The sequence below is a fragment of the Tupaia chinensis genome, unplaced genomic scaffold (genome assembly GCF_000334495.1).
Source record: "Tupaia chinensis unplaced genomic scaffold, TupChi_1.0 Scaffold143602_1, whole genome shotgun sequence".
NCBI classification, from domain to species: domain Eukaryota; kingdom Metazoa; phylum Chordata; class Mammalia; order Scandentia; family Tupaiidae; genus Tupaia; species Tupaia belangeri.
This window is the reverse complement of record NW_006203448.1, coordinates 1,676,434-1,692,681: the sequence shown is the minus strand read 5'-3', so window position 1 is coordinate 1,692,681 and position 16,248 is coordinate 1,676,434. Positions and strand designations below refer to the sequence as shown.

The following is a 16,248-nucleotide window of genomic DNA, read 5'->3' as shown; positions in this document are numbered from 1 at the left end:
GAAAACCCCTCCAAAAAAAAAAAAAAGATTCATATTTAAAAATGCAAATATGGGGGACCAGCAGGTGGCGTGGTGGTTGGGGTGCTGGACACTCCCACACGGCTGACCACAGTTCGAGTCCTAGACCTGATGGTTTGCTTTCTCACTTTCCCTCTCTCTCTTTGTCTCTCTCTGGTCAAATTAAGATGAATAAATAAATAAATAAAATTAAATAAATAATTTTTAAAAAAATAAAAAGCAAATATGGAAACCAGCAGATGGTGTAATAGTTATGTCACTAGACTCCCCCATGGCTGACACAGTTGAGTTCCAGACCCAGAGGCTTGAAACTCATGCCAGGTATGTATGCCTGTGTACCCAAAATCCCCAGAGGAGACAGGAGAAGACTGGAGACGAAGGGACTGCGGTGTGGCCAACCCCGAGGGGGAGTGGCTTCTCACTTTGTCTCTCTGCCTCTCCAGTGATCACACAAGTCCTACAGCAAATAGCTCTGTAAAAAAAAAAAAGAAAAAAAAATTAAAAACAAAGCAAATATGACCAATATCTATACAGCATAATAAGTCATGTCATGGTGATTAGTAATAATTACTACAGACCACTGGTTTTCTTTTATTTTATTTTCTTTAAGAGATTTTTGCTATAGAGCACATAAGCTCACTGGAGAGACAGAAGGCAAGAAATCACCCCCCTCCAAGCGGTATGGCCACTCTGCAGTCCCTTCTCCCCCATTCTCTAGGGATTACGGACATACACGCACACATGCCCGGCTTGAGTTTTAAGCCACTGGGACTCAAACTGCAGTTGACTACGTGGGAGTCCAGCAACGTAAATATTACGCCATCTAGTAGTCCTAGGACCACTGGTGTTCTAAAGAATTACTTCGTTTTTTTAAAAGATTTATCTAATTTTATTATTATTTTTCAGTTTGATGAAAAAGCGAGAGAGAGGGAAAGTGAGAAAGCAAGCCACCAGGTCTGGAATTTGAACCACAATTGGCCACATGGGAGTCCAGCGCCTTTAACCACCACACCACCTGCCACCCCTCCCCCCCTTTTTAAAATTTACTGTAGGGCACGTGCACTCATGAGAGAAAGAGAATGAGAGAATGAGAGAGAGAGAAAGTAAGCTGCCAGGCCTGGGACTTAGACGCTGTTGGCCAGGTGGGAGTTCAGCACCTTAACCATCATGCCTGCTGGCCCCCAGCCCAGCAGTTTTAAAACAAGAGCCATTCTGTGCACGTGTGCCCAAGATCCTGAGAGGAGACTGGAGGAGAAGGGATTGTGGTGTGGCCACCCCCCTGGGGGGGTGATTTCTCACTTTCTGTCTCTGTCTTTCTGGTGAGTGCACACACCCTATAGCAAAAAAGACATCTAAAAAAAAAAATTAAACAGCCCTAAAGGTCAATAGTGTAGATGTTCAGAATCTGCTGTAGACAAATTACGATAATGAAAAATTAAATAAGATGAATAGATAACGTGATAAAGCAAATACAGTTAAAGGTTAACAACTATAAAATCTATGCGATAAGCACATGTTCGCTCCATAATTTACTTTTCTGTATTTAAAAACCTTCGAAATAAAATGCTGGAAAAAACTATAGAGTATTCTAATTATATATTTAACAAATAAATTTTCAATATAAACTTTAATTTTTTTTTTTTTGGAGGTTTCTGCTATTGGGCATGTGTGCATGCCAGAAAAAGAGAGTAAGAGGGAAAGTGGGAAATCACCCCCTCAGGGGGGATGGGCATGCCATAATTCCTTCTCCTCCACTTCCCTCCTAGAATTTTGGGAACAAAAGTGCATTGAAGTTCTGAGCATGTGTGGCATGCGCCAGTGTTTTAACCACCATGCACCTGCTGATCCCTGATAAACATTTTTTTTTGGTGGGGGAGGGAATGATTTTTGCTATAGGGTGTATACACTCACCAGAGAGAGAGAGAGAGAAAGTGACAAATCATCCCCCCAGGGGATATGGCCATGCAGCAATCCCTTTTCTACGCTTCTCTTACGCACATACACATGCCTACATGAGTTTCAAGTCACTGGGTCTGGGACTAGAACCATGATTTGCCATGTGGAAGATCCAGAGCCTTAACCACCATACCACCTGCCATCCCTAAACTTAAATTTTTATCATTTTTATTTATTTTTAGAGAGATTTTTGCTATAGGGTGCATGCACTCACTGGAGAGACAGAAAGCAAGAAATCACACCACCACCACCCCAGGGGGACAGACCTAATGCAATCCCTTCTCCTCCATTCTCCTCTAGGGATTTTGGGCAGGCAGCCATGCACGCACCTGCACTCAGTGAGTTTCAAGCCTTGGGTCTGATGGTTGGCCATGTGGGAATCCAGCGACGTACCGTTTATGCCATCTGCTGGTCCCACATTTTTATAATTCTTAAATAACAAACATAACACACCTTGAAACATCCAAGATACTCACTGACACGCTCATGCAGAAGCAGGTAAGGATATTTCAGTATTTCAAGAAGAGGAACTCGCAGTTTATTTTCAAAATCTTGGCCAGTAAAATCAAACAGATGGGTCTCTCCTTTGTTGTCTACTATATATAAGTCATCGTCATCTCCAATTTCTGCCTTCATGGACTTTTCAAAGTAATTTATGAGACGTGAGGTTTCTAATTCCCATAAAACCTATAGGAAAAAAATAAGCAATAGGCTGTATAACTTATTATCAAAAACACATGCTGGGTGTGATGGTCATTCTAGGATTTTTTTCTTTTTTGGGGGGGGGATAGAGATTTTTGCTATAGGGCATGTGCTCTCACCAGAGAGACAGTCAGCCAAAAACTGAGAAAGCACCACCCAGAGAGGATGGCCACGCTGCAATCCCTTTTCCTCCATTCTCCTCTCAGGACTTTGGGCACACACGCTCACACGCCTGTATGTTTCAAGCTGCTGGGTCCAGAACTCAAACCATAGTCAATCATATGGGAGTCCAGCGACGTAACCATAACGCCATCTGCTGGTACCTAGAATTTTTTTTTTTTTTTTTTTGCTATAGGGCGCATACGCGCTCGCCAGAAAGACAGAGAGACAGAGAGACAGAAAGTGAGAAATCACCCCTCAGGGAGGGTGGCCACACCACAATCCCTTCTCCTCCATTCTCCTCTCAGGATCTTGGGCATGCATACACACGTGCCTGGCGTGAGTTTAAGCCACCAGGCCCGGGACTCAAACCATGGTCGGCTACATGGGAGTCCGGCGACATAGCCATTACGCCAACTCCTGGTCCCTAGAAATTTTTTTATAAACATAAAAATTCCAAAGTATAAAGTACTAAAAGCCTGTATTATTTTTTAAAATACGGTCTCTGGCCCAGCCTGTGGTAGTCAGTAACATGCAGGAGTACAACGCCGGAAGCCATGTGGCAACCCCATTTCAGAGCGCTAGCCCTGCTGATCTGAAACACACTGGGTGTGCACACGTGAGCCTGGGACCCGGACAAGCTAAGAGGTCCAGGGAAGGGGAGTACAGCATGGCCTGGCCTTCTTGGGAAGTGCCCCCCAACTCATGTGTGCACACAGATTATCAGGAATTTTTAAAAAAACACAACAGTCTCAGGCCAGCACTTGACATGGTACTTAAGGTGCTGGATCTCACATGGCTGGCACAGTTAAGCTTCCCGGACTCAGACGCTTGAGAAACATGCCAGGCATGTCTGTGTACATGCCCAAAATCCCAAGAGAAGAATGGAAGAGAAGGGACTGTGGCAAGGTCATCCCCCAGTGGGTGCTTTCTCCACTCCCCCCCTCTCCCCCTCTCTCTCCTTTCCCTCCCTCCCTCCCTCTCTCTCTCTTTCCAAAGAGTGCATGTGCCCTGTGGCAAAAATCTAAACAAAAAATATCACAACACTCTAAGCATGGCCATTTTTATGAAAAGTAAGTACTTAGGATATGAGATATTTAAAATTTCTCTCACAGAGTTTTCCTATAAATATCTCAATATACCTATTAACTATGCTCTATTCAAAATAAAATGAAGGGCCAGTCAGTGGCATGGTTGAGTGGGACAGCTGGATCCCACAGGTTCAAGTCCTGGACCTGGCAGCTTGAAAATACACAAGGTGCATGTGCGTGCATGCTGAAAATGGAGAGAAGAATGGAGAGAAAGGAACTGCAGCGTGGCCATCCCTCCTTGAGGTGATTTCTCACTTTCCCTCTACCTGGTGAGCACATGTGCCCTATAACAAAATTTAAAAAGAAAAAAGAAAACGAGAAGCTAGAGCCTCTTTGCCTAAGTATAAGCTAAATAAGCCTTCTGTCTTCCTTTTTATGTTCTAGACACAAATACCTATCTTAGAACATCACTTTCAGCACAGAGACCTTAAATAGTTTCATAGGTAGGAAAATATATAAAATTCAACTTTCTCAACACAGATTCCTAACTAAATATCCCTTCCTCTATAATACTGTACACATCCCTATAATCTGTCTTTTCACTAGGTAAATGTAATAAACCAAGTACGCAATGTCACGCACTTAGAATTTAACTTTCACAATGGTTACTATGACTAGAAAATATGCTTGCCCTTAGATGTTCATAACACATACCCATTAAACCATGAAAAAAGGACAAAAAGTTATTATTAATCAATAAAATAGGGACCAGCAGTTGGCATAATGGCTATGTCACTGGACTCCCACGTAGTCGACTGCAGTTCGAGTCCCAGACCCGGTGGCTTAAACTCACACCAGGTGCATGTGCATGTGTACCAAAGATCCCAAGAGGAGAAATGAAGGGGAAGGGATTGCGGCGTGGCCATCCCCCCTGGGGAGTGATTTCTTGCTTTCTGTCTCTCTGTCTCTCTCTCTTTCTGGCAAGCACACGCGCCCTATAGCAAAAACCTCTCAAAGGAAAAAACAAACAAACAAAACACAACAATAAAAAAAAAAACAAGTTATTCAAACACATGAACATAGCAATAACAATTATACTGACACAGAAGAGTAAAACAAAAACCCACATGACTCTATTTCATAAAGTTGTTTTGAGCTCAGTGATGGAGCATAAATTCTGCTTTAGGCTTTAATTCAATCCTTTTTTTTTTTTTTTAAGAGAGTTTGCTTTTTTTTTTTTTAAAGAGATTTTCCTATAAGGCATGTGGTGCTTACCAGAGAGAGACAGAGATGGACAGAGAAACAGAAAGTGAGAAATGACCACCCAAGGAGAATGGCCACACTGCAACCCCTTCTTCTCCATTCTCCCTTCAGAATCCTGGGCACGCACATACACCGGCGTGAATTTTAAGCCACCGGGTTCGGGACTCAAACCATGGTTGACTATGTGGGAGTTCTGCAACATAACCATTACACCATCTGCTGGTCCCGAGGTTTAAATTCAATTCTATCAGTGATAAGCACTTGCTTGGCATCTATTGTACACCAGGCAATGAGTTAGCTACTAGAAATGCAACAGCCTTCAAAGTGGAAATCCTATCAATATATCCCTGAACGCCAAGAGTTCAACAATATTATCTTCCCAGATATCAAGTTTTCCAAAAGGCTGCCCATCTAATTTACATTGTGTAAATTACCTCATGCAAACATGGCAATTCATCTCTTGCTTTGTGGTACTCAGCCACACACTCTAAACAGTAGCACAGGTCTTCATCCGCTGTCTGAAATTCGCTAGGTAGGGTCTTGGATGCATAGCGTTTTAGGAAGTCAACGGTGGAGGTACCACCCGGTGTACACCAACAGCACGTGCTCATTCTGTACCTGTATCCAGAAAAGAAGGCATCTTTAAAAATAATACTTTAGGTCTATTCTGTGTGATGGATAGGTACACCTCTTGTTTGTGCCCTGGTCTTCAACTTACAATGTGCCTTCACAGCCAGAAGGCTGTCCAACTTATCATCAATCACTGAACTATCTCGAATCTCTGGTCACTTGTTTTTTTCAGACACATCTACTATACAGCGCATGTGCATGCCAGAAACAGAGAAATCGAAAACGAGAAATCACCCCCCCAGGAGGGAAGGTCAGACCCCAATCCCTTCTCCATTCTCTTCTCAGGATTTTGGGAATGCACACACACATGCCAGGTGTGAGTTTCAAGCCACCTGAGTTCAGGGCTTGAACCACGGTCGGCCATGTGGGAGTACAGCAATGTAACCATTATGCCATCTGCTGGTGTCCTCTGTCCCTCTTAAAAACCTTATTTTTGAAGCTAACAGAAGATATAGCAGTTATGTCACTGGACTCCTCACATGGCCACCAGCAGTTTGAGTCCTGGACTCAGTGGCTTGAAAATCATGCTGAGGGCCAGAGATTTAGAGTGTTAACTCCTCTGTGCCCACCAACGTAATAAGCAGCTCTCCTAATCTCTCCGAATGCTGTTTTCCACTCCTCACATCTGGTTTTCTACAGCAGGTGGAAATCTCTCTCTGAGCCCAAGGAAGGGACTGTGGCATGACTATCTCTGGCAGTGGGTGGGGGGCGGAGGGGGGGGATTTCTCACTTTCCCTCTCATCGTCTCTATCTTCTCTCTCTCGGCTGAGTGTACATGCCCTAAGACAAAAACCTCTCTTTAAAAATCCTTATGGGGCCACGCCGCCTACTGCCAGAGATGGCCATGCCATAATCCCTTCTCCATTCTCCTTCCAGGATCCCAGGCATGCATGCACACGAGCAGTTTGAGTCCCCAACCTGGCGGCTTGCTTTCTCACTTTCCTTCTCTCTCAGATCAAATTAAAAAATAATAAAAATAAATAAAAGGATTCTTAAAAAAAAAAAAAAAAACAACTTATCTCTGACACATAGAAAAAGTAGAAAAATGAAAGAACTTTTTGTAGTAAACATGAAGCAACAGGCATTTGTACTACAGAGAAGGCTCCACACTATACAGCATTAATGGAAAATTATATATAAAGACATAGATTTGGGAACCAGCAGTTAGCGTAATGGCTATGTCGCTGGACTCCCACGTAGTCGATCACGGTTCACATCCCAGACCCGGTGGCTTAAAACTCACGCTGGGCGCGTGTGCGTGCGTGCCCAAGATCCCGAGAGGAGAATGGAGAAGGGATTGCGGCATGACCATCCCCCCTGGGGGGTGATTTCTTGCTTTCTGTCTCTATGTCTCTGTCTGTCTGGCGAGCGCACGCGCCCTATAGCAAAACCCTCTCCAAAAAAAAAAAAAAAAAAGACATAGATTTATCCATTTTTTGATGTGCAGATTTTGGGGTGTGCTAGTAATATACTGGAGTCAGAGCTGAATCAAGGGTTCAGGAACCTTTCAGATTCCTAAAAGCCATATTTCTGAAATCTGTCAACATAAAAACTGATAAATAGCCTATACCAGTAACAAAAACTCATATAGAGAAGGATTTTATTTCAGAAGATACAGGTACTGTGAACTTGCATATACGTACATATGAAATGGTACCCAGAACTCACTGCTCTTTACTGCACTACAAACTGTAATAGCTACAGATGTGAATGTATTGCTACTAAGTTTAGCACTTAAACCATTTTTTATCTTCCTCAACATTTTGTTGTTTTTTCTTTCAGAGACATTCTTTTTATAGGGCATGTGCGCTCACCAAAGAGAGAAAGAAGTGAAAGTAAGTGAGAAATCACACCTCGAGGGAGATGGCCATGCCACAACACTCAGCTGGGAGGCCAGCAATGTAACCATTAAGCCATCTGCTGGTCCCAACATTTTGTTTTCAAAATACCATCCTCCACTCTCTATTCAAAGTGAAAGAGTTAAAAAGAAATCTTCTCAATCTAAGTAGCCTCTAAGGAAACAAGAGTAGCAACATGATACCATGAAAGAAGAGCCAATCCCAAGGACCAAATCTGACCAAGGTTTGATAAAGATTTCAGGTGGGCTCATCAGAACCACAAATGGCATGAAATTTAGAGGATCAGCCAACAGGACAAAAGCCAGAATCCAGAGAGATTTCCAACTCTATGAGATTTGACATAAACAAGCTAAGCTCTCATATGTTTAACCCTGTAACTACTGTAAATATATGTAACAGTTAATAGAATGCTCATTGATAGTAAATAGTACAATGTGGTTAAATAAAAAGCAGAAGTCTGCCCAGTCCCTGTGGCACAGTGAAGCGACCACTCTGCGGCGCTGGAACTCCTACGATAACCACAGTTCAGACCCTGGCCAGCCTCAAAATCAGGCTGCATAGAGGCACCGAGGACCATGAGGAGGCAGAGGACTAGGGAACTGAGATCAAGGCATGGTGGACAGTACTGAGGGTGCTCGCGCTCTGGCACGCACAGCCACCTCATATCAAAAGGGAGAAGGTAAAAGATCTACACGGATAATTCAATCACTAGCCTTGGGCAGGGAAATGCAAGGTGAGCCCTCAGGGATCTTGTGGTGCTAAGAGTTAACATGAAGAGCTCGCCTTCACTAAAGCTGAAATAACTTAAACAAAGTAACCAATGGGATAACAAACCGAAGGATACAATAAATATAAATGAGGCCAGACGGATGTAAATGACTAAATGAGTAAGAAAAAAATGACAAATTTTCCTTACAGATTTCCAAATAAAATATATAAAATGCTCTTTGTTCCCAGACTTAGGGCTTAATCTCAGCACCCGTGAGTGTAATGTACTTAGTGAATCACCTTCAAAGGAAAAAAAACGAAACCAGACTTTTTTTTTAATGGAGGTTTTTGCAATAGGGCATGTGCACTCGCCAGAAAGACAGAGAGACAGAGAGACAGAAAGCGAGAAATCACCCCCCAGGGGGGTGGGATTGCCACGCCCCAATCCCTTCTCCTCTCAGGATCTCGGGCATGCACGCACATGCGCCCGGCATGAGTTTAAGCCACCAGGTCTGGGACTCGAACCACGGTCAACTTTCCAGAGACATAACCATTACGACAACTGCTGGTCCCTTTTTTCTTTTTTCTTTTTCTTTTTTTTTTTTTTTTTTTTAACAGAAACCAGACCTTAAACCAATTATCTAATGGCTGTAAAATATTAGTCTTGCCGGGGGGTGGGGTGGGGGTGTTTACAAACTGTAAAGTTAACTAAGATAATTTCATAACTCAATGGGGCCAACCCAAACTTCCTCATCAGGAGTGGTATTACCCTCAAGGGGATGAAAACTGGTGTGTGACCATGATAAAGTACTAGCACAAATACACTGACGGCATTAAAAGTCACAGCAGAGGGGAACCAGCAGTTAGCGTAATGGCTATGTCGCTGGACTCCCATGTAGTTGACCGCGGTTCGCGTCCTGGACCCGGTGGCTTAAAACTCACGCCGGGCGAGTGTGCGTGTGTGCCCAAGATCCCAAGAGGAGAATGGAGGAGAAGGGATTGCGGCGTGACCATCCCCCCCTCGGGGGGTGATTTCTCGCTTTCTGTCTCTTTGTCTCTGTCTGTCTGGCGAGCGCACGCGCCCTATAGCGAAAAACCTCTCAAAAAAAAAAAAAAAGAGATTCCTTTTTTTAAAAAGAATTATTTATTTTCATTTGTTATTATTATTTTTTTCTTTATTTGAACAGAGACAATGAGACAATGAGAGAGAAAGGGAAAGCAAGAAAGCTGCCAGATCCGGGACTCGAACCATGGTCAGCCACATGAAAATCCAGCACCTTTAACCACCATGCAACCTGCTTGCTCTCTCAAAATGAGATTTCGAAAAGAAAAATCAAAGCTCATTGAAAAGTCTTAATTTGGGGGCCAGTAGGTGATGTGGTGGTTGGGACACTGGACTCCCACAGGGTTGACTGTGGTTTGAGACCCAGTTTTGGTGGCTTGCTTTCTCACTTTCCCTCTGTCTCTGGCCAAATTAAAAAATAATAAAGTTAAATAGAATAATTTGTTAAAAAAAAGTTTTAATTTTATTCAGGCTGGCCTGGTTGCACAGCAATTAACACTGAGTAGAAAGACCCCACATAGGACTAGCAGTTAGCTTAATGGCTATGTCACTGGACTCCCAAGTAGTCGACCGCGGTTCGAGTCCCGGACCCGGTAGCTTAAACTCACGCTGGGTGCGTGTGCGTGCGTGCCCAAGATCCCGAGAGGAGAATGAAGAAGGGATTGCGGCATGGCCATCCCCCCTGGGAGGTGATTTCTTGCTTTCTATCTCTCTGTCTCTCTCTGTCTGGAGAGCACACACGCCCTATAGCAAAAAAAACCTCTCCAAAAAAAAAAAGAAGACAGACCCCACATGACTAGCATGGTTCAAATTTGGTCCCGATAATTTGAAAAACATGCCAGCAAGCCAGTTCCAGGACCTCGCAGTTAAGGCAGCTAGATCCCACATGGCCAAGTACAGTTCCAAGTCCCAGACCCAGCCACTTGAGAAACATGTTAGGCACATGTACATGTGTGCCCAAAATCCTGAAATGAGGGAGATAGATGGAGAATGAACTGAGGCATGACCATTCTCAATGAGGAGTGCTTTTCCCTCTCTCTGACAAGTGCGCATGCCCTCTAGCACACAAAAAAGGAAAATACGCCAGGCACGCAGCATGTGTGCCCAACATTCTGATGGGGTGGAGAGCCGGAGGAGAGAGGACTGTGGTATGACCATACGCCGCACTGGAGGGCACTCTCCCTCTCCCCCTTTCTCTCCCCACTCTCTCTAGTGAACACACATCCCTCTGGCAATTTAAAAAAAAGGGAAGCTTAAACCTTTTAAGTTTTTTTTAAGAATTATCTTATTTAACTTTATTTATTCATTTTATTATTTCAATTTGATGAGAGAGAGAGAGAGAGAAAGCTGACAGATCTGGGACTCGAACCGCAGTCGGCCATGTGGGAATCTAGCGCCTTTAACCACCATACCACCTGCCAGTCCCTTAAAGTCATGTGTTTTTTTTTGTTTTTTTTTTGGGGGGGAGGGAGTGTTTGCTATATGGTATATGTATTTGACAAAGAGGCAGCCAGAAAGCATAAAATCATAATTGCAGTGTGGATGGCCACACTACAATTCCTCCTCCACTATCCCCTTGAGATTCTGGACACGCATACACACATGCCCAGCATGAGTTTTTTTTTTAAGTCACCAGGTCCAGGATTCGAACTGCAGTCAACTAGGTGGGAGTCCAGCAACATAACCATTAGACCATTTGCTGGTGTCAGTCTTTTAAAACTTAAGTTAGAAGCCTTCTCAAAAGCAGAGCAGAGGGATTACCTACCAGGTGGTGTGGTGGTTAAAGGCGCTGGACTCTCACATGGATGGCCATGGTTCGAATCCTGGGCTTGGCAGCTTGCTTTCTCACTTTCCCTCTCTCTCATTCTGTCCCTTTCTGGTCAAATAAATAAATAAACTTTTTAAAAGTTAAGTAAAATAGTTCTTAAAGAAAAAAAGGCAGAGCAGAAGGATAACATTACTCAGTTCTCAACTGGCAAGAAAAAAAAGTATGCAAGTTCAGATGCAGAGTCTTGCTACTTATTTATTTACACTAACTCTAATTACTCTGTATTAATGTCTACCTTGTACGAGGGTAATGCAGACTGGAGAGTATCAAGTAATTAAACAAATAAGATCTTCACTGTGGTTTTTTTGTTTTTTGTTTTCCAAAATATGCTATTTTAGGGAACCAGCAGTTAGCGTAATGGCTATGTCGCTGGACTCCCACGTAGTCGACCGCGGTTCGTGTCCCGGACCCGGTGGCTTAAAACTCACGCTGGGCGCGTGTGCGTGCGTGCCCAAGATCCCAAGAGGAGAATGGAGGAGAAGGGATTGCGGCGTGACCATCCCCCCTGGGGGGAGATTTCTCACTTTCTGTCTCTATGTCTCTCTCTGTCTGTCTGGCGAGCCCACGCGCCCTACAGTGAAAATCTCTCAAAAAAAAAAAAAAAATGCTATTTTATTCAAAGAAGACTTTGTTACACCCGAAAGGCTAGTACTGTAATACCAGGAAGTTAACAGTCTGCAGAGGCTGGTTGGTCCTGGTGATCTAATTCAATGAGGGAAGAGAACTTTTAAGAATAGAAAGTGAAACTTAAGAGATTTCTCAAATGTCAACTGATCAAGCATAAGTTTCCAAAGTAACAGACTACGGTCAATTTCAACTTTAAAAAATGTTAATTAAGGGCTAGCAGGTGGCATGGTGGTTAAGGTGCTGGACTCCCTCATGGCCAACCATCGTTCAAATCCCAGACCTGGTAGCTTTCTCACTTTCTCTCTCTCTCTGTCTCTGACTTTCCGGTGAGCACACATGCCCTATGCCAAATCTATAAAAACAAAAAATAATTCTTTAAGGGAACCAGCAGTTAGCGTAATGGCTATGTCGCTGGACTCCCACGTAGTCGACCGCGGTTTGCGTCCCGGACCCGGTGGCTTAAAACTCACGCCAGGCATGTGTGCATGCGTGCCCAAGATCCCGAGAGGAGAATGGAGGAGAAGGGATTGTGGCGTGACCATTCCCCCTGGGGGGTGATTTCTCACTTTCTGTCTCTATGTCTCTGTCTGTCTGAATGGCGAGCACACGCGCCCTATAGCGAAAACCTCTCCACAAAAAAAATAAATAAATAAATAAAATAATTCTTTAAAAATGTATTTAGGAGACTAAAGTACAAATAAAATGTTAGGCACTTTAAAATAATTGACAGAGAGCAAAACAAACCTCCTATCAACACAATTACAGAAAATGGTTTTTATTGCACTCAAAGAGCTAGCCTATTTCCACACCCCAGAAAACAGGAGCCAGTTTTCTCAAAGCAGACGGGAGTTACTGCCATCAGGTAAGTACCATGGACTCTAGAATACAGAGAACACTGCCGTAGAATAGAACATACCGACAACAGAAATGTGTTTCCCAAGTCCTCTGAAAAGGTCCTAACATGTGTGGTTAAACATCCTTGGCCTGTCAGCTAAGCCCAACAAACTCCAACAAGGTATATTTTTTTTTTCCTCAAGAAAAACATGATTTGTAGATGACTGTGAATCCTGTAAGTTTTTATGCAACTCCATTTTTCTTGGGTCTATCTCGTTACCTTCACTGAGCACTGTCTGTCTGAACTCATCACTGAACCAAAACGTGCGGTGCTCACACAACACCGAGGCTTCAGGGCAGAAACGAGAGCAACTCTGAGCATCAACAGGACTGCTGGCTTGTCAAAAACACAGGACGCTTCACCAATGGCACAGCTGTGACTGACTTACCCTTGGATTTAATTTCTCAATTAATAGCCAGAAACTTAAAATGACAATCCCTTTCTTCTAGCCTTCCCAGCTAATCATGAAAAAATCATTTACATTCACTGTCTCCCACTTCTTCACTTCCTTTGTATTCTGGCTTCTACTCTTACTCTACCGAATGTTTTCACGAAAGTCCTAAAATCAAGTAATTAAACAAATAAAATCTTCACTGTGGTTTTTTGTTTTTTGTTTTCAAAATATAAGCTATTTTATTCAAAGACTTTGTTACACCTGAAAGGCTAGTATTGTAATACCAGGAAGTTAACAGTCTACAGAGGCTGGTTTGTCCCAGTGATCTAATTCAATGAGGGAAGAAAACTTATAAAAATAGAAAGTGAAACTCTATTTTACCAAATCATGTAAGTTCTTTATTCTTCTAAAGCATTTAAAAATGCTAAGCACTGGGCCCACAGGTGGCAAGGTGGTTAAGGGCGCCAGATTCCGACATGGCTGACTACCATTCAAGTCCTGGACCTGGTAGCTTCCTTTCTCTCTTTCTCTCTCTGGTCAAATTAGAAAATGACAAAGGGAATTATATATTTATTTTAAAATAAAAAAATTTTTTTTTTTTTTTTTAAAAACTGCTAACCATGGAGACCAGCAGACAGCATAATGGTTACATTGCTGGACTTCCATGCAGTCAACTGTGGTTGAGTCCCGGACCCAGAGGCTTAAAATTCACACCAGGCTCATGTGCCTGCGTCCCCAAGATCCCAAAAGGAGAATGGAGAGAACTAGCAGTTAGCGTAATGGTTATGTCGCTGGACTCCCACATAGTCGACCGCGGTTCGTGTCCCAGACCCAGTGGCTTAAAACTCACGCCAGGCGCATGTGCGTGCGTGCCCAAGATCCTGAGAGGAGAATGGAGGAGAAGGGAATGCGGCGTGACCATCCCCCCTGGAGAGTGATTTCTTTCTGTCTCTAATGTCTCTGTCTGTCTGTCGAGCACACACGCCCTATAGCGAAAATCTCTCCAAAAAAAAGGGAGAATGGAGAAAAAGGAAGTGTGGCATGGCCATGCCCACGAGGGGGGGGGGGGGGGGGGGTGATTTCTCACTTTCCATCTCACTATCTCTGTCTCTCTCTGGTGAGCACACACACTCCAAGGCGAAACCTCTTATAACAAAACAAACACAAAAACAAAAGCTTTCCTCAGCTGTGAGAACACACCTTTCTCCTGATACTTCCTCTACCCAATCTCCTTTATAATCCCTTCTTCCTGTTTCTCATCTAAAAATCCAATGACTTGCCCTGAACATTCTTTACCCAGTACCTTTTTCTAGGTGACCTAGTATCAAATCACACTGAAGCATCCTACTGTACGGAGAACTCCTAGTGCCATTCTGAACTGTTCCACCTCTCAATAAATGAAAGCCTCCCTCAGAATGCCTGTACACAGTGGATCTCTCCCTACACATCTGGCAAGTACCAGAAGGTAAACACAACCAGAATAAAGTCCTTTCCTTAAATCTGCCATTTGTCCTGTACTCCATATAGTGATGACACCGTCATTCGCCACAAGTTACCTGCGAGACATCCTCTCTCACTTCTCCCTACGCCCTCGTCTGAGTCCACAGAGTCTGCTTTCTTAACTACCGGGTCATTTGTAATGTACCTGTACATTTTTCTCAGTGGGACTGCCAATATCTTACAGTTTAATACATTTTCTTCGTTCTTTGCATGGATTACTGAAGAAGCCTAAATGATCTTTCTGCCTCTTGACTTACCCACCACCAATTCTTCCTTCAAAATGTTGCCAGAGACCAAAGCACAAATTGGACTTCAAAAGCACAAATGACTCCTCCCCAGCTATTACACGCAATTCAAATGATTTAGTTCAATACACAAGGTCCCCCCATGACCTTCAGTATCACCTCTTGCCGTTCCACTGCACTTACCTCCCTTCACTTACTCTTCCTAAAACAATGCATGGCGTACTCCCATGCCCTGCCTTTACAGAAGTTCTTCCATCTGCTTTCAACACCCACCCTTCGTACCTCTGCCTAGTTTAACCCTAAGGGAACCTGAGATTTACCACAGGATCTTAAAAAGTAGAAGAGATCCTACTAATAAAATTCAGAATCACTTTTTTTTTGGGGGGGGGAGGTTTTTGCTATAGGGTGCGTGCGCTTGCCAGAAAGACAGAGAGAGACAGAGAGCGAGAAATCACGCCTGGGGGGAATGGCCATGCCACAATCCCTTCTCCTCCATTCTCTCTTGAGATTTCGGCCACACACATGCACCCAGCATGAGCTTTAAGCCAGTAGGTCTGGGACTCGAACCAGGGTCAACTATGTGGGAGTCCAGTGATGTAACCATCACACCATCAGCCGGTGCCCCAGATTCACTTTTAAAGAACCCCTGCAGTGGTTCTCGGTGATACAACGCTGGGCTTCAGAACAATCAGTGGCCGAGTGGCATCACATCTGGGAAGCTTCTCCGACCTGGCGCAACCTTCCAGTCCTTTGTGCTCACCTCCGCGGCCCTCAGAACCTGGTACTGTTCTACCAGGGGTGTAGGGGGCTCTAACCCTCCCTGTCTCCCACACGGCAACGGAATGTCGGAGGACAACCCATTCCATTCTCTTCTTAAGTCGTGTTTGGTACAGGCTAAGTGACTGGAAAATGTCTTAGAGCTTGTCAAAGAAAAACATAATTACCTGGGCAAATGGCCTGCAGAGAAGTGATCCTCTCAGTCCGGATTGCTGGGCTTATTTGCAAACGAGTGAGGATTTGCATTCATATATACCCAGACTTTGACCCCGAAAAAACATTTCTGAAATTGAAGGGACAAAATCAGTGAGTGGCTGTAATACTCCAGGTCTTCGGAGCCTCCCAACAATCCTGCCCAGCCGGTCAGCCGTCGCCACCTGACAAGGAAGCGCGGACCCGCGCGACGATTTCTCAGGAGATGCACTAGGGTCCACCGCAACCGGACTTCTTCCACAGAGGGGCGTCCCGTCCACCCCGGGGACAGCGGGGCACTTGGCAAGGGCAGGTGTTCTGGGTCCCGGGTCTCTGTAACAGACCCGTCCTCCGCTCGGTGGGGCGTCCCCCTAAGCGAACGTGCGGTCGCGAGCGCTCCC

The 16,248-nt window shown here is 44.1% G+C and overlaps 1 protein-coding gene across 5 annotated transcripts in view; it reads right to left on the bottom strand.

Annotated features, from left to right (window-relative positions):
- Nucleotides 1-16,248, bottom strand: part of SETX (senataxin) — a 106,669-nt gene that overhangs the window by 88,899 nt on the left and 1,522 nt on the right. For 3 of the 5 annotated variants that reach the window (XM_006164324.2, XM_006164321.1, XM_027766626.1), the window contains exons 1-4: nt 16,033-16,242; nt 15,823-15,938; nt 5,564-5,747; nt 2,451-2,661 (exon numbers count right to left, since the gene is read on the bottom strand). In XM_006164324.2, coding sequence (XP_006164386.1) covers nt 2,451-2,661; nt 5,564-5,740 — 388 coding nt within the window. In that variant the 5' untranslated portion in view covers nt 5,741-5,747; nt 15,823-15,938; nt 16,033-16,242. Of the gene's footprint in view, nt 1-440; nt 491-2,450; nt 2,662-5,563; nt 5,748-15,822; nt 15,939-16,032; nt 16,243-16,248 lie in introns of those variants that run through there. The other 2 variants (XM_027766625.1, XM_027766627.1) reach the window with 2 other exon arrangements.